Raw genomic sequence first — 19882 nt, 5'->3', positions numbered from 1 at the left:
TTTCTTTTAAAACTTCACATAAGTTTAGCTCTTATCATTCTTTTTATTGAAGGGATTAATTTTAGATTTCAAATTGTTGTCTTTTTCATTAGAGCATTGGAATTGTCTGACATGGTCACTTGCATGTCATATGTCGCTGAAATATTAAACAAATACGTGGATTCTTGATGTTGATACAGAAATACATTTATATGATAATTTTGTCCATAGTCTTGTCTTCCTTTAAATATTGCGTCCATTAATTAATTAGTCGAGTGGAGCTGTCTCCTCTGACAGCTCTTGTTTTATATGCTAACCAAGACATCTCAATGCAGAAATGGTCAAAGTATTAAATAGTAAAATTATACTTAATGAATCCATGCCAGCTCAATGTTTATTTGTTTTATTGTTTCAGATAATGATGCTTCCTAAGACTAAAGGAAAACCAAAAAAATGTACACAAAAGTCCAGCCCTATGACCTAAAATTGTGTTGGTGTGACGTTAAACCCAACAAAAATACAATTTTTCAGTCACAAGTCTGTTTCATATAACAATAAATAATTCTTTTTTACTTAAATTACATATTTTTAAAGCTTTTGCTAGTGTTTTATAACAATTAATTGTGACATAGAAGTTCATATCCATTTGTCTGCACAATCAGAATTATTATTACATTGCCTTTTTTGAATGATAGTCAGAATTGTTTAACACTAGTACATGTATTTTGTTATGATTTTGTTCGTTTTTTATTGCAAAATTTTCTAAGGAGGAGTAAAGCAGTATAATTATGTTGAAAATTTTGTTTGTTTTTCTAATAAAGTATATCCTAATCATACTGACCACATAGAACATGAACATTTCTAGATATTGCACTTTTAGCTTTTGTTTTACACCAGCAGCAATAACAACAGCAACACATTAAGGTTACAGTCACTTTAATCAAGTTTTACATAGAAGGTGTTTTCATGAGCTGCTTTGTCCCCTGTAATCCTGAAAAAAATAGATATGCATTTATTATAATGTCAACCATCATTTGTCTTGTGGTTGTTGCATACACAAATCATTGAGAGCAGTTATCTAGTTCACCATTATTATATACAATCATAACATTACTATGTTAACCACAATCATTCAGTTGCCTCTTGAATTCTTTACTCCCTTTACACTCTGATATTCAGGGGTGACATATATTTGTGCAATATTTTCTTTGTTCATGACGAATTTGACAGAAAATTCGTGTTTTGAGACAATCCCTCATTCGTATGTCACGTGCTCCGCTAATGGCTGATTTGACCCGTTATTGGCATGTTATCTAGATGTTTGAAAAGGGTAAATGCACCATGATGCATTCAAAATACAAATTCACAAGAAGTATACAGTAAAAGGGGAATAAAAATATTTCAAATCTACATACATTTATTTAAGAATTTAATAATCATTCGTTCATAAACACTAAAAGTTTCACTAGTAATCCGTTGTTGGCCAACTCACTGTAATATCTTTCTTCTTTTTTTATCTAAACTTTCCTGTTATGTTGTTCACGTGTTTGCAGGTGTATTGTCTTCATGTTATTTGTGTTATAGGCCCATTGGGCCGGTGTATACTAGTGTTTATCCATGTCTTGTTTGTTTATTGCTTGTATGTTTATATAAGACACATTAATAAAATATTTACTTACTTACTTACTTACTTACTCACATGGCTCGAGTTGCTGACCTGTGCTCTGTGTTTCTTTTCCTGATCCAGAGGGTTAACTACAAACACCCATCCAAATGACTCGGGTCAATATTGCAATACAAAGAAATATATAATTTGACATTCGTTTTCAGTGATTTAAACTTAATATATGAAACGAGTTGTGAAAATGTAAAGAATCAGCTTTTAGCTGAATGACATTTTCCTGGACAACATTAAAAATCAAATGACAGATAAAGGTATTTTTTATTATTTCATTATTGAAGGCCTCTCTTTCAATAACGGATATCTTGTTAGAATATATTCATTATTCAGAGCTTAAATTGATATGTTGTCATAAAACACGTGAAATAAAGTTGAATTGCTTATTTGTTTTTAAAAGGAATAATTTTTAATGAATATACCCCCCGTTTGAGACCAATTAAAACTGTAAAATGAATCTCTCATGGTTATCTCCCGGCAATTTTCATGAATGTATAATGCGAAAGTTTGATGCTTTTTACACCTTTTGCTCAAAATGGCTTTTTGTCACCTACACAAAAAAGTTTGATTGTCAAGTAATACGGTAATAGATTACGAAATAATAATAATCCTTTCTCTTGGACACGATAAGTTTGCTTGCATTCCACAATCATTTTAACAACAATACGCTTTATTGTTGACATTGTGTGAGAAATCCATTGGACTGAAACGGATTAACCTTAAAACCAATTCTCTTTCTCAATTGACTTCTGTTGCTCTTTAGAAAACGACTTGGAAGAAATTAAAAATTATACCTTTAAACGAAGAACATGACATTATCAATGCTGACTATGGATACGAACAAAGCTTTTAAAGCAGTTTGTGTTACATATTTTGCAACATTTATTTATATTTGTGACGGATTAGTGTTTGAAACAGATAAAAATATGTCAGGAAATAACATTGCGGAGTTAACAACAAAATCCTTTACCCGGACAAATGAAATTGGGAAAATTAAGACTGAATCACCAGACTTCCAATTTAAATTTACGCCTCCGATCGTGACTAGATATGGATTGAATTCGGATGAGTGCATTCGGAAAACAAGCTGCGATGGTGTTATTGAATTGGAGGGAAGAACGTGTTTCTGTGACTCATTGTGTCCCATTTTTAATGATTGTTGTGAAAATGTTGTAAATACAACCATCATGAAATCCAAAAATGTTCCCGGTATGCATCAGTTTGATTGTTTAAAGTTGACTTTAAGAAATTTCAAAGTCATTGAAAGCCACGTGGTGACAAAATGCTCATCGGAATGGAATGACACTTTTTCAAGAAATCTCTGTGAAAACGTTAAAGATGATCCAAATATTGTTTTTAAAGTTCCTGTGATAGACCGTAAGAACTTTATTTATCGGAATATGTACTGTGCATATTGTAATTTTCAGTTTGATTTTGATTTTTGGATTGTAGAGGAAAGATGCCCATCTCAAAATGACAACTCTCAGTGCAAATTATTCTACGATCCTCCAGTGAATCATTCTTTACCTACATCATGTAGAACGTTTGACTTTGTCTCCACCTGTTCTTTGGTTGGAAATAGCACCGAAGAAAACAGTCAGTGTGAGTTAAGCCCGACCAATATTGTGTATACTTTTACGTCAGGCGGTGAGTTTACTAAGTACAAAAATAAGTACTGTGCTCTGTGTAATAATGAGGATGAAGACTTGCTGCTGTGCAACACAGGGATATATGAAGGCGATGGACCCATCGTTTTTCATCCTCCAGGCTACAGTTTTCGTGTCCTAGTTGATTTAAACACAATGGGAAACGGAAACGCGATTGAATTTCATTGCAAGAATGATCAAATATATGACCCAATATCTAAAAATTGTAGAAAAATATTTTGTCCTCCAACAACAATAATCATCAATGGGCGATGTATACCGGAAGTGCGTACATTAAAACAGGAGACTGACGAAAATACAACAAGCTGCGCTTTCATAAAATTAAAATCAAATGAATGGAGTTCTGAAAACGAAACAGGGATTTACGTGCCAGCATTGGATAAAGTATTCAACTCATCTATGTTTTATTTCAACGGAACAGACGTCTACCTTTGTGCAGACATGTTTGAAAACCAGCCGGGGTCCACGGACATCTTTACCTTTAATTCTGCAGAGAGTTATGTGACGATCTGTGGATTAATTTTCTCTATCTCAGCATTAACGGTTACTTTAATAATATACTGTATGTTTATAGAACTTCGTAACATTCCGGGGAAAATATTAATATGTTTGATTATCTCGCTTTTATCAGCGCAAACGTCATTTCTTTTTATCAGCCATGCTGCAGGTTATTCAATTACGTGCAAGTCTTTGGCAATAATAGTTCACTATTTTTACACTTCATCATTCACATGGATGAACGTGATCGCTTTCGACTTATTGCTTACGTTTTCTAGATCATTTATTGTTACTGGAGGAAATAAAACATCAAAGAGGTTTTTTCTCTACAATGTTTATGGATGGCTACTACCAATGATAATTGTTGCCACAGCTGTTGGTATAGACGAGTCAAGTTTTGATACACTTAGCGAGTTTAGACCCGGATATGGACAAGGAATATGTTGGATAACATCGACGAAAGCCTTAATGCTCTTTTTTATCGGACCACTTGCTTTCTTTAAGTTGATTGATATAATAGGATTCATTTTCACTTCTTGCTTTATAGCCAGAGCTCGACAGCAAGGATCAAGGGCAAACAATAATGGAAAGCTTTGTTCTTTTTTCTTGTATATCAAATTGTCTGCTGTGATGGGACTGACATGGGTTTTTGCTTTTCTGGCAACGTTTACCAATAACACTGTAATATGGTACATGTTTATTATATTCAACACACTCCAAGGCGTTTTTATAGCTGCAAGTTTCTTGTGCAGTAGAAAGGTCTTCAAGTTGGTTCGAAACAAAATTTCGAAAGGAAAACATGCGCCGTTAACAACGACTCTGTCTACGTCAAGGGGATGAACATGTTTTTATATTCTTATGTTTATGAATGACGTCTATGTGCAGACTGGAGCTGGTTCTCGAGAACCGTGTTGTATTCAGACAAATATAATAGAATTTCTCATCCAGTCATTTAGCCTCACAAGATGTCAATGTTTTTTTTTGCATTTAATTATGTTCATATTAAATGTGTTTTGACATTTTATGTTGATATCAAATGTGTTTAACATTAATGTATGGAAATCAACTATTTGCGATAGCCCTACACCAGTGACTCACGAGACATGTGTATGATCATTAGCAATCAGGGATACAAAAATGATTAAAGTTCTAACTGTATAATCACATTCAAATTGTGAATTAATGAATTCAAGTTAAAAACGACATTTTGTAAAATCATCCTTTTAAAGAAATTTGTTTCCAGACTTTAAAGAATGTTTTATCTTGCAACAACACGACAAACACGTGTTGTATTTTATGTAAATCTGGTTTTAAATTTAATAATGTACATTTTAGATAATAAAAAATTGAAATAGAGTATGAATTATATTATGTAATAGTAAAAATATTTGACAAAAATGTTAATAACATTAGATAGATGAGATTGAATACGCTGAGTATGATGCCGTCTCCAGGAATAAGTTTAACGGTTGTGAAAGACTCAATATGCCCCTATACTATCCTCCATCAAACGCAACTACTCGGCCGTTTCCGTCAGTCTTCGGATAACGAAGATAATAGCCGAGGCAGTTCCGAATGTATCTTCCATGTGCATTGTTTACCATTTCAGCAGACGCCAGACTAGCATTGACTATCAAGCTTCAAATTACATAAATAAGCGATGTACCCATGTGTATCAAACCAAAGATTAGTGTTCCATAATATATATATATATATATATATATATATATATATATATATATATATATATATATATATATATATATATATATATATATATATAATTATGTAGATATTAAAGAAGCTAAAATAATTCTCAAATATAGGAGGAGAAAAACACCATTTACAATTATGTTTCACAATTAAATTATTTTTTAACATAGACTGTATTAGACCTTTGGCCAAAGGTACAACAAAACAAACTGAAAATCAACTTTCAAGTTTATTCAATATACATATGAATAAACATCAATATACATATGAATAAACGTGAAACTTGATCAAAAAGAAAGTAATCGTATATGTTAACATGTGTTTTATTGTCGATGCTATGGAAGACTTATAAGTTACAGCTGATAACTAGTTTCCTTTTAATGAAAAAAAGTTTTAATTTGCATAAAAGGTGGAGTAATGATCAAAAGGATTTATTTGCATAAAAGGAGGAGCAAATGCACACGAGAAAAGTCTGCAGGAAAGCCAGGTCTATTTCAGACCAGTATAAATGGTATAATATATATGCACAAATACCACTATTGTCATTAGTCAGTGATCATCTAAATAAGCTATTGCCATATTTGACTATATCGTAGCTACTGCAAAATTAGGTTCGATGTTTACTTATATATTATATGTATATTTTATATTTACACTGATACCAAATGTCAGTTTTACCTCCAATCATTTACCGTTCAATTTTCATTTATATTTGTTTAAAGCTACATGCCTCCAGATGTACCAAAATATCAAAAAATCAAACTTGAGAAAAATGCCCGTTTTTTATATTCTCGAAGCTTTTGTAACATAAAGTGTCTGTGTCTTTAAACAACAGTTTTTTTCAACAGCGTTTAATAAAAAAAAATGCGACAGATATAGCATATATATTTATTTACTAGCCATGATAGAAGTTTTAACTTTGATTCCAGTTTGAAAAATGATGCTTTTAACAAACATTATTCAGGAAGTATTATAATCATATGTACTGAAACGTGTTGTTGGATCGTGTTACTACGATTTTTCAATTGAAGCAAACAAGAGAATACTAGCATGTTGCCGGGCCTTTATTTATCAAATTACTTTGTCTGATCATATCAAAATAAGACAAATCCTTGGACAATTTATTAATATATATGGTTTAACATGAATTCTAATAGTCAGTTAGGCCTTCTTATCATATAACTACACGTGGCAACGAGGATCTAAATCCTGACGCAGGCAAATCGTTATCACGACCATAGATGGCGCACTTTTTAAACTCACATGGACTCATTTCCCAGGCGTATTTAACTGATGTCACGTGGTTGTTGTTACCATGGCAAACAGACGTATCTATGGTAACACTTGTTTGATCATGTGATGTTATATTTGTATACTGGTATTGTCGAATGTTGCAGGTTCCATTGGATGAGTGAGAGCAACACACCTTGTTAATTAAAATGAATAAATGTCATTTTTTTATTGAAAAGTTTTCTAGACGCTCCTTTTAAAAATATAGAGAAATTGTCTACTGCACACCTATTACCAAAAAAACTTATCTTTACAATATTTGAATACATTTTTATTACCATGTTACATTTAAATATTAAACAATATCAACTGCAGTACTGCACAGTAATTCTTAAACGTCTCTTATGCATTCACGTGAGGAAGTTCTTCTAAATCTCTAACTCTTCTTAAAAAGTCTCACGTTGATTATATATAGCTTCAAAATAATTGAACGATAGCTTCACAGAGCGTCTTAAACAAGTTTCTTGTAAATTTAAAATTATAAAAAGACTACCTTGAAACCACGATTTTGTCTGACCTCAATAGGGCTATTGCCATGATCAAACTCAATAGTAAGAGTATGGTCTGAGTTGAGAGTAAATTTGGATGGTATAGGACCCTGGAAGTCAATATTCGATTCACCATAGGCCACAGCACGACCTGCTAAAGCAAGGCGTTCCCCAACGTCCATCTTGTCTCTTGGGTGTATACTGAAACAATTCAGAATCATTAGCGTTTCATCAAAATTTGAGCCGTGTCACGACAAAACCAACATAGTGCGTTTGCGACCAACATGGATCCAGACCAGCCTGCGCATCCGCGCAGTCTGATCAGGATCTATGTTGTTCGCTTACCAACTCTATTACAAGTAGAGAAACTGATAGCGAATATAATGGATCCTGATCAGACTGCGCGGATGCGCAGGCTGGTCTGGATCTATGCTGGTCGCAAACCCATTATCTTGGTTTTGTCGTGACGCGGCTCATTTACTTTTTACAATTAAATGAATCATCTGTAGAATTTAAACTTCCTCGCTCATTTGCTTTCCGGCTATCATAAATGCGCTGGTGTAAGTAAATAAGAAAACTTATTGTGTATTCTATTATTTGAATCTCGAGTATTATTGGCCACAGGAAATTGAAATTACATCACTAAGTTAGTTATATATAGTTAACAATAATACCTTCTCCTCCGGAATGATTTTTATAATAAATGACCCGATAATTTAACAATACGATTTATCACATAATATAACTCCAAACTTCCGTGCATTGTCACACGATCAACGTCAATGTGAAGCACTTCAGTTTATAAAAACATACGATCAGTAGGTCCAGATAAACTATGATCTTAAATCGTTGCAGCCTTAAAACTACACCATTAAAGGCCCATTAAGCCTCAAAATACAAATATTTTATTTTTCAAAAGTTTTCTTTTTCATTTCTTTTTAAATGTTATTGGCAGTCTATCTGAATAATATACTAGTATTGCTTCTTTTGCATTTTGGCAATTAGTTAGTTACAGAGATCAAGTATTTTGTATGGAAATCAAAATACCACCTAGTTTCTTTTCTGCTACCTTTTTACATTCAGCGTTATTTTCTTCAGGTGAAAGTCCTTTACATATTAATATGGACAGGGCCGAACAGATACCACAGAAATAAGACATGAGTTTAGTCATTTACATTAGGGGCGATTTGTTATGTATATGGTCCTGGAATTATAATGGAATGCACCCAGAAAGGTGCAACTGCAACATTTCTATCTCTTTTTATACCCCCAAAAACGAAGTTTGGGGGGGGGGGTATATAGGAGTCACCCGGTGGTCGGTCGGTTGGTCTGTCGGGCGGTCGGTTGGTCGGTCGGTCCAGACGTCCGTTGCATTTTCCTTGTCCGGAGCATAACTTGAAGACTAATGGTTGGAATTCAATATAACAACATACAATGGTCAAGCACATTGAGAGGAAGTGCAGTGCACAAGAACCATAACTCTATCTTGACTAATTACAGAGTTATTGCCCTTTGTTACTTTTCCTTGTCCGGGGCATAACTTGAAAACTACTGGTTGGAATTCAAAACAACTTCATACAATTGTCAAACACAATCCGCGCAGTCTGATCAGGATCCATGCTGTTCGCTTACCAACTCTATTACAAGTAGAGAAACTGATAGCGAACAGCATGGATCCTGATCAGACTGCGCGGATGCGCAGGCTGGTCTGGATCCATGCTGGTCGCAAACCCACTATGTTGGTTTTGTCGTGACGCGGCTCATATATATATATATAATTGTGTAGATAAATAAAGAAGCTCAAATAATTCTCAAATATAGGAGAAGAAAAGCACTCATTACAATTATGTTTAACAAGTAAATTATTTTTTAATAAAACCTTTGGCCAAAGATGCAACAAAATACAAAATGAAAATAATCGTATATGTCAACATGTGTTTAATTCTCGATGCTATGGAACACTTATAAGTTATAGCTGATAAAGGAGGAGTAAATAATCAAAAGTTTTATTTGCATAAAAGGAGGAGCAAATGCACAAGGAAAGCCGGGTCTACTTCAGACCAGTACAAATGGTATAATATATATGCACAAATACCACTATTGTCATTAGTCAGTGATCATCTAAATAAGCTATTGCCATATTTGACTATATCGTAGCTACTGCTAAATTAGGTTCGATTTTTACTCATATATATACATTTTATATTTACACTGATATCGGCAAGCCTCGTTACCGCCCAATGGGCAGGTCACTTCGGGACGGATATTCCGATCCGAACCGCAAAATATGACAGATATTATTATTCATGTAGTTACTAGCAATTATAGACTTACAATTAAGTTCTAAGTTTGATTAAAGTTTGAAAAATGATGCCTTTGAACAAACATTATTCAGGAACTATTTAAATCATAAGTACGTTAACGTAATGTTGGATCGTGTCAATTGAAGCAAACAAGATAACTAGCATGTTACCGGGCCTTTATATACCAAATTAACTTTGTCTGATCATATCAAAATAAGAAAAATCCTTGGACAATTTATTAATATACATGTATATGGTTTAACATGAATTCTAATAGTCAGTTAGGCCTTCTTATCATATAACTGCACGTGGCAACGAGGATTTAAATCCTGACGCAGGCAAATCGTTATCACGACCATAGATGGCGCACTTTTTGAACTCACATGGACTCATTTCCCAGGCGTATTTAACTGATGTCACGTGGTTGCTGTTACCATGGCAAACAGACGTATCTATATGGAACGCCATAGCTGCCTTATATTTACTTTTATCAAGTCGCGATGTCCTTTGGATAAATGATGATGTCGTTTCTATAGATGGTGCTATGGTTTTGATAGATGGTGATGTTATTCAGATAGATGGTGATGTAATTTAGATATATGGTGCAGTCATGTTAAAAGACGGTGCTGTGAATTTGATAAATGATTATCTCGTTTTGTAAGATGGTGCTGTGGTTTTTATAGAAGGTGCTGTTATTTTGATAAATGGTTATGTCGTTTTGTTAGATAGTGCTGTCGATTTGATAAATGGTTAGGTCGAGCTTTTAGTTGATGCTATGGTTGTTATAGATGGTGCTGTAATTTTGATAAATGGTTATGTCGTTTTGTTAGATGGTGCTGTGGTTGTTATAGATGGTGCTGTTATTTTGATAAATGGTTATGTCGTTTTGTTAGATGGTGCTGTGGTTGTTATAGATGGTGCTGTTATTTTGATAAATGGTTATGTCGTTTTGTTAGATGGTGCTGTGGTTGTTATAGATAGTGCTGTAATGTTGATAAATGGTTATGTCGATTTGTTAGATGGTGCTGTAATTTTGATAAATGGTTATGTCGTTTTGTTAGATGGTGCTGTGGTTGTTATAGATAGTGCTGTAATTTTGATAAATGGTTATGTCGATTTGTTAGATGGTGCTGTCGATTTGATAAATAGTTAGGTCGTTCTTTTAGTTGATGCTATGGTTGTTATAGATGGTGCTGTAATTTTGATAAATGGTTATGTCGTTTTGTAAGATGGTGCTGTGGATTTGATAAATGGTTAGGTCGTTCTTTTAGTTGATGCAATGGTTGTTATAGATGGTGCAGTAATTTTGATAAATGGTTATGTCGTTTTGTAAGATGGTCCTTTGGTATTTATATATGGTACTGTAATTTTGATAAATGGTTATGTCGTTTTGTTAGATGGTGCTGTAATTTTGATAAATGATTATGTCGATTTGTTAGATGGTGCTGTAATTTTGATAAATGGTTATGTCGTTTCAATAGACCGTGCTATGGATTTGATAAATGGGTGAGGTGGTTTTAATCAATAGTTTCTGTGTTTTTTGATAAATGGTAATGTCGTTTTGAAATGTTGTTATGCCGTTTGGTATATGGTTATACTGTTTTTTGGTATATGGTGTTGTCATTTTATACAAGGTGCTGTGTTTTTTGTACATGGTGATGTCTTTCTGAACTGTGGAGATGGTCATTTACTTATTTCTGAGAAAAATATGGCGAAGCCTCCTTTAACCCTTTACCTCGTATAGACGTGTTTGACGGATTGTAGACCCCCTCCTTTTTGAGGCCTTAAACAGTAAAAAAAATGCCCTATTTAGGCCCTAGACACTGTTTTTCGTTTGAGAAATGTTGTTAAAAAAGTGATCATTTTTTCAGCGCTGCCCCCATCAAAATAGTACATCAAGGGGATGTGCCCCCTTCTGTTTTTTTTGGGGGGGGGGGGTTGAAGTGGGCGGCAGTCGCCCTCATCGCCAAGAAAATTTTGGACATGTGACAGGCTAAAATAGCCTCAGATCGATCGTTAGGTAACGTGTAACCAACGCTGAAAAGCCTTTTGCTCCATCTCAATCCATTGAGAAGTTGCAGCACTTTGAACTCAGTTTGTTTTGATGGAAAGAAAAAACAATGCAAAATAGTGATTTTTGGCAATTTTGAGACGTTCCCCTGTTGCCAATGTTACAGGAAATTTAAGACACAGGCTATTGTCCAGTCAACACCTGTGCCAGTTTTCATCAGTATCAAAGCATTTTTCATAGTTCCATAGCAGTTGAACTTGTAACAGGAGGCTTTTCAATGAAAACGGTCATTTTTCACAATATGCTCATGAAGGAAAGAGTTAAATGTTTTTCTCTGAGATTGATAAATTAAAATTAAAATTGAAATGTTTAACTGATGAAACCAATGGAAGCAATTTTGAAAAAACCTTTAACTTGTGGACATTTTTTGAATATGAAAAGATCATGCCTGATTTTGTCTGCAAGTTATCTATGCAGGAAATGAAATACTTTAGAATAAATAACTGTCAAGATATGATGAAACTCAGATTAGAGTGTATAAAAGTTGGCGAAAAACACAGGTATCCATAATTTAAAATAACCAATCAAAATGTTCCAGTAAACAAACAGGTCATCTATAAATAGATCATCATCATCGTAATAAAAAATAACAGAACCACACATCAAAATAGTATCACCATGTACAAAAAGAACATCACCACATAGCAAAAAAGTATAACCATTTATAAATAGAACATCATCGTACATCAGAATAGTATAACCATTTATAAAAATAACATCACCATACATTAAAATAGTATCGTCATTTATAAATAGAACATCACCATATATCAAAATAGTATCACCATTATAAAAAGAACATCACCATGCATCAAAATAGTATAACCATTTATAAAACAACATCACCATATAGCAAAATTACAGCACCATTTATAAAAAATAACAGCACCATATATAAAATGACACTACCAGGTACCAAAGTGACACCACCATATATCAAAACGACATCACCATTTATCATTACCACAGCACTATTTATCAAAACAAAAGCACCATCTATGAAAATTACAGCACCATTTATCAAAGCAACAACACCGTATATAAATTGACCACACCAGGTACCAAAGTGACTCTACCATATATCAAAACGACATCACCATTTATCATTACTGCAGCACCATGTATCAAAACCACAGCGCCATATACATAATTACATCACCATTTATCAAAACCACAGCACCATTTACTTTAACTACAGCACCATCTGTCAAAACGACATAACCATTTATCAAAACCACAGCACCACTTATTAAATCCACAACACCATTTATTCAAACTACAGCACCATCTGTCAAAACGACATAACCATTTATAAAAACCACAGCACCACTTATTAAATCCACAACACCATTAATTTTAACTACAGCACCATCTGTAAAAACGACATAACCATTTATCAAAACCACAACACCACTAAATTACCATTAAATCCACAACACCATTTATTCAAACTACAGCATCATCTGTCAAAACGACATAACCATTTATCAAAACCACAGCACCACTTATTAAATCCACAACACCATTTATTTAAACTACAGCACCATCTGTCAAAACGACATAACCATTTATCAAAACCACAGCACCACTTATTAAATTCACAACACCATTTATTGAAACTACAGCACCATCTGTCAAAACGACATAACCATTTATAAAAACCACAGCACCACTTATTAAATCCACATCACTATTTATTTTAACTACAGCACCATCTTTCAAAACGACATAACCATTTATCAAAACCACAACACCATTTATTAAATCCACAGCACCATCTGTCAAAACGACATGACCATTTATCAAAACCACAACACAATTTATTAAATCCACAGCACCATTTATTTTCACTACAGCACCATCTTTCAAAACGACAACCATTTATGAAAACCACAGCACACTTTATTAAATCCACAGCACCATCTGTCAAAATGACATAACCATTTATCAAAACCACAGCACCATTTATTAAATCCACATCACCATTTTTTTTAACTACAGCACCATCTTTCAAAACAACATAACCATTTTTAAAAACCACAGGACCATTTATTTAAACTACAGGACCATCTATCACAACGACATCACCATTTATTAAAACCACATAACCATTTATCAGAACCACAGCAATATCTGTCAAAAGGACATGACCACTTTAGAAGTGTTTATATAAGGCAGCTATGGCGTTCCATATATCTATGGTAACACTTGTTTGATCGTGTGATGTTATATTTGTGTACTGGTATTGTCGGAAGTTGCACGTTCCATTGGATGAGTGAGAGCAACACACCTTGTTAATTAAAATGAATAAATGTAATTTGTAACTGAACAGTTTTCCAGACGCTCCTTTTAAAAATATAGAGAAATTGTCTACTGCACACCTCCTACAAAAACACTATCATCTTTACAATATTTGAATACATTTTTATTACCATGTTACATTTAAACATTAAACAATATCAACTGCAGTACTGCAGAGTAATTCTTAAACGTCTCTTATGCATGCACGTAAGGTAGTTCTTCTAAATCTCTAACTCTTCTTAAAAAGTCTCACGTTGATTATATATAGCTTCAAAATAATTGAAAGATAGCCTCACAGAGCGTCTTAAACTAGTTTCTTGTAAATTTAAAATTATAAAAAGACTACCTCAAAACCACGATTTTGTCTGACCTCAATAGGGCTATTGCCATGATCAAACTCAATAGTAAGTGTATGGTCTGAGTTGAGAGTAAATTTGGATGGTATAGGACCCTGGAAGTCAATATTCGATTCACCATAGGCCACAGCACGACCTGCTAAAGCAAGGCGTTCTCCAACGTCCATCTTGTCTCTTGGGTGTATACTGAAACAATTCAGAATTATTAGCGTTTCATCAAAATTTGAGCCGTGTCACGACAAAACCAACATAGTGCGTTTACGACCAGCATGGATCCAGACCAGCCTGCGCATCCGCGCAGTCTGATCAGGATCCATGCTGTTCGCTTACCAACTCTATTACAAGTAGAGAAACTGATAGCGAGCATAATGGATCCTGATCAGACTGCGCAGGCTGGTCTGGATCCATGCTGGTCGCAAACCCATTATGTTGGTTTTGTCATGTTACGGCTCATTTACTTTTTACAATTAAATGAATCATCTGAAGAATTTAAACTTCCTCGCTTATTTGCTTTCCGGCTATCATAAATGCGCTGGTGTAAGTAAATAAGAAAACTTATTGTGTATTTTATTATTTGAATCTCGAGTATTATTGGCCACAGGAAATTGAAATTACATCACGAAGTTAGTTATATATAGTTAACAATAATACCTTCTCCTCCGGAATGATTTTTATAATAAATGACCCGATATTTAATACGATTTATCACATAATATAACTCCAAACTTCCGTGCATTGACACACGATTAACGTCAATATGTAGAGCAGCAATGTCATCACTTCAGTTTATAAGGACATATGATCAGTAGGTCCAGATAAACTATGATCTTAAATCGCTACACCATTAAAGGTCCATTAAGCCTCAAAATACAAATATTTTATTTTTCAAAAGTTTTCTTTTTCATTTCTTTTTAAAGGTTATTTACAGTCTATCTGAATAATATACTAGTATTGCTCGTTTTGCGTTTTGGCAATTAGTTAAGTATTTTGTATGGAAGTCAAAATACCACCTAGTTTCTTTTCTGCAACCTTTTTTACATTCAGCGTTATTTTCTTCAGGTGAAAGTCCTTTACATATTAATATGGACAGGGCCAAACAGATACCACAGACATAAGACATGAGTTTAGTCATTTACATTAGGGGCGATTTGTTATGTCTTAGGTCCTTGAATTATAATGGAATGCATCAGAAAGGTGCAACTGCAACATTTCTATCTCTTTTTATTTTTATAAAAACGTTTGCTTCGTTTTGGAAGTAAGCTTCAATGACTTTTTAGCTTAATTTGTATTATATAACCGTTTCAAACCTGCCCAATTTTACTGAGCTATAAAACAAAACTGGTTTGAATATAATGATGCTTCTGTTCAACAAAGAGAAAGATGAATCGCGCTAGGCAACATTTCCTAATTCAATTCACCAGTTGTAATTGAAATTATTAATTTCCCCTAAGTTACCTTCCATATGGCGAGGCATAGTCTGGAAGATCCATGGCCACTGCCATGAAGACATTTTGAAGTATTGGATTCGGTACATAGCCGTACCCAGCTGTTTGTGACCATCGTAGATCTGGCATTGCCACTCTCAATGTCTGATTTTTATAAGCTGCAAGCTAGGAAAGAAATAATATTCACATTTATTCCCGTTTGAATTAGTAGAACAGGTATACGAATATTTTAAATTGTTCGCTATTAGCTTAGAAACTGCCAGTTTTAATAAGCAGCCAACATGGTCCAAATGTGCATTGTTTCTGAAACAAATCAGATTCGTGTCAAATAAAAAGTGATGGTGACGACCCCGAATAGGTTCAAACTCACGATACCTGGTTTTACATATAAACATCATAACCAGTAACCATTTGGCCAAGTTCACCTCAAGAATTTTGCAGAGAATAATAAGCAGTGCGCAGAATAAAGCATAGTGTTGCCGTCACACAAGCAAGACTGTCATTGTTTCGTATTATATAAACCATACAGAATAAAATGAAAAACAAAAAGAAAAAAAAACATCTTAAAGTTAAGTGATTGTACATACCTGAACAAATCCGAATGGAAACAATTTACTTGTTTGTTGATGAGATGCTGCGTGAAACTTTTCCCTCCAATCGTTGATCATGGCGGGAAACTGACACATGTAATCTGCATAATATCCGGAGTTAGACTCCCCTGTCAAACATTATACATATAAGCTTATCTTGTGCATGTATTTTATAGCTAAAATGATTCGATATATAAATTAGTTAAGTTTACATTTATAAACGTCTAGAAAATAAAAACAATTTTGAAATGAATTTGAAATATAAATATACATAGCAGGATTTCAGGCAAAACAGTTTTCTTCTTTATATACAAGAAATCGCCAAAAACCAATACAATAACTTTAACAGTATCTTTATGATATTAATGGCAAAGTTAAAATGAAACCTATATTATATCACTGGCATTATTTGACATGTTATATGACCAAACGTAATGGTTTTATGCTTATATAACTGGTAGCGATATTCGCGAAAGAAATAGCTAAAAACGTTTTAAAAAGACATTTCCTGAAAACAGCTTTGCAATAAATATATCATATTATACAATCAAATTACTTGAAAATAAAAATACTAGTAAGCATCCATACATACAGAATAGATAATATTAATTAACATTATATTTGTACAATTTTCCAATGAAAAGCGACGTTGCAAAATGCAGTGTTACATGTACAGGGAAATAATGAACAAGAATGTTAAGATAGTTTCAGAATGGCAATATGAGACGATCATACCTTGATACCAAATAACTCCGTAAATAGTCATCTTCAGTAACGGAAACAGCATTGCATTCCAAAGCTCAATAGGGTTAACAACAGCTCTAGATAGATGACATTGTATATGTGTTTTATATAAATAATGTTAGTATAAAGAACGTGAGCGTGAGTTAAACATACGAATGTGGCATTATACTATTATGATGATACATTATAAGGTTGAAACAATTTTTTTCATCAATGTTTTACCTTAAAATGTATAGCTAGGCATATAAATTTATATTTTCAATATATCTGTTAACATATTTGATAATCAAAGAGTTTGTTGTTAAGTTTATTTTTCGGCCAAATATACTGGTAAAATTCTCTATGTTTTTATTCAATGAACATGTCTAGCTTTAGTCAAGAATAGTGAAGATAATTAATATTCATGATGTTATAATTTAATTTCAATAGAATAAATAATCACCCTTTTCTTGCATGAAGCCCGCAAATGTTTATAGCATCTGGTGACGACCACGCCTCAATCATGGTTCCACCGTATGCGGTCTCTACCAAACCGATAGGTCGATTTATATGCGGCGCTATATTCATTGCATATAGAAGACAAACCGCAGAGAAATGCTGGGTACCAACATCTATGGTGAAAAAAATGCTTAAGATGAAACCATTGTGTAAAAAAGGAAAAAAAACAACAAACTTAGAAAAGTTCCAAAAACGTTTGTTCATATGGTTATTTTGTGTAGAGCAGTGACGGAGTCTCGTGTTCACTTGCTTTGAGTACTTATAAGATCTACTAGTATTAACCAGATACAAAAATTACGTGCAAATGAACATTATTTACACGTCATCATTTCATGCATTTACTTTTAAAAGACACGTTAAATTCGTAGCTAAGCTACTTACCTGAAGAAGTTGGCATCTGCCACGTGCTAAATATGGCGGGCTCGGATAACGTTGTGTTAGATCTTGACGTCTTTACTGCCATAAAACGTATATTATGGAAATGTGACGCAAGTCCAAGCTCATAACTCTGGTTTAAAACCTGTTTTAAAAATTCATTAGAAACATTCACTTATTTTTAAGAAATAGATATAAATGAGAACTTATTGTCAATATTGCTCGTCACGTATTTATCATATGTGAAACATGTGTTGAAGAAACATGGCATGTCATTTGATACTAGAATCTTTTATTGATAAAATTTCTTTGTAAAATGTTCGAAAGTATTAATCTTTAATTCATTTTTGGTTGCTGGAAAATACGAATATCTAAATCAATAACGGGGAAATAATCTTTGCTGTATATAAATCATCTCATGGCATAAATAAGGTTTTCACAAAGTTTTAAATGCTTCGTGCCTGACTCATTAGTTGAAACCTTACGATGAGATTCATTTATTACTTGTATACAGAAGGCAAAAATGTTAAAATACAGCAATTACATGGTTCATAGGGAAAGCCATGTTACTCTGACCCGAGCAAACCCAAACATCGCCGAACATCACATCGACGAGTTTAACGTAACCGTCACGTGACTTAATTTCCAACGTAACATGACCTCCAGAATGCTGTGGCGGGAGAAGTGCTGACCAAACGCCTGTTGATTCAGATCCTTGTGTTACGGTGGCGTTAATTACATTGCTTCCATTCAGTATAACGTTGACTGTATCACCAATTGTTGTGGCATAGCCCCAAACATGTGCTCGCTTTGGTGCCATTTGAAGCACCATGTGGTTGCCATAGTAATTTGCAAATCGCAATGTTTGAGCTGCATCTTGTCATTTGTAAAAAAGAAGTATGAATGATTGCAGAACAGATACTAGTATTACACTAAGAATGAATACAATTGTTTAATTGGAAAACGTTTTATAATACAGAAATTCTTTGATTAAATGTCTGGTCAAGCAATTAAAAGTCTATGATTTATATTTATAACTACATTTACATGTATACAATAACAATTAAATGGTACGTGGTTCTTTTCCATTTGAAATTTTACATAATAACACGACATGTATGCATGACATAGGTATGTTGCTTTGTCATCATCGTTTGTCTGAAACAATCCAAGCATGTACCAGTTTTCATTGACCTTAAAATTCAAACGTAAGATGTATTTAAAATCGACATACCGGACGTATAAATATATGCATCAACAAGAATAACCAACGTTAGAATTTTAATCATATTTCTTATTCCTTTATAACTAAACAATTAACGAAACATTCATGTCTCTTATCATTATACATATACATGTATGGCGTCGTTATCATAAAACGTGGGGCGATACAAAAGTTCTAAAATTGTGCTTGATTTCTTTTTTTACAAAGGAATCCTGTACTCAAAATGATGCTTTATAAAAATGAAATTTCATTAAAAGTATGAAATGCATATAAAATTCAACACAGAGCCGCATAAAGCCCTCGAAATACAAAAGTCAATCCGATGATGATGATGATTATGATGATGATGATGATTATAATAATAATGTTAACTTCAAGAATAAAAACATATAAGTGAACAGGTTTGAAAGAAAATTAAAAGACAACTCATTTTCATATGACAAGAATAATATTGAGCAAGTAATCAAAGAAAAATTAGAACACCAAAATAAGTAAATAAACAAATAGTTTTGGATGGGGTGGGGGTATTCCTAGTCATTAAGTGAATACTCATTTACATAAATTCTCAACAGAGACTCATGATAAATTACGTTGCACTTAGCATGTTATTATAGACCCTTGCCCTCACCCCGAATAGAAATTATTATCAATTTACTTCGTA

At 33.4% G+C, this 19882-nt stretch overlaps 2 protein-coding genes across 4 annotated transcripts; one reads left to right on the top strand and one right to left on the bottom strand.

Moving 5' to 3' along the window:
* The first annotated feature begins 2399 nt into the window (after positions 1-2399).
* On the top strand, positions 2400-5178 carry LOC132730790 (adhesion G protein-coupled receptor E3-like). The gene has a single exon (XM_060716805.1). The coding sequence runs from the start codon at positions 2467-2469 to the stop codon at positions 4660-4662; it is 2196 nt and encodes a 731-aa protein (XP_060572788.1). The 5' UTR covers positions 2400-2466; the 3' UTR covers positions 4663-5178.
* A 1309-nt stretch (positions 5179-6487) lies between these two features.
* Positions 6488-19369, bottom strand: LOC132730792 (sialate O-acetylesterase-like). 3 transcript variants are annotated; one of them, XM_060716807.1, is made up of 10 exons: positions 19231-19369; positions 18541-18872; positions 18003-18141; positions 17566-17734; positions 17115-17200; positions 16377-16507; positions 15800-15954; positions 14335-14530; positions 13888-13977; positions 9840-10072 (listed from the first exon to the last, which is right to left on the bottom strand). In XM_060716807.1, the coding sequence occupies exons 1-10, from the start codon at positions 19283-19285 to the stop codon at positions 9911-9913; spliced, it is 1515 nt and encodes a 504-aa protein (XP_060572790.1). In that variant the 5' UTR covers positions 19286-19369; the 3' UTR covers positions 9840-9910. The 3 variants fall into 3 exon arrangements, with proteins under 3 accessions (XP_060572791.1, XP_060572790.1, XP_060572792.1); XM_060716809.1 differs by having other exon boundaries at positions 18541-18866; positions 19231-19352; XM_060716808.1 differs by lacking the exons at positions 9840-10072; positions 13888-13977; positions 14335-14530 and adding exons at positions 6488-6961; positions 7319-7514.
* Positions 19370-19882: the final 513 nt, after the last annotated feature.

Source organism: Ruditapes philippinarum, unplaced genomic scaffold (assembly GCF_026571515.1).
Source record: "Ruditapes philippinarum isolate M1 unplaced genomic scaffold, ASM2657151v2 ctg5070_1_1_1_1, whole genome shotgun sequence".
Classification (NCBI taxonomy): Eukaryota; Metazoa; Mollusca; class Bivalvia; order Venerida; family Veneridae; genus Ruditapes; species Ruditapes philippinarum.
Note: the sequence above shows the minus strand (reverse complement) of the source record. Positions and strands in the feature narration are given on the sequence as shown.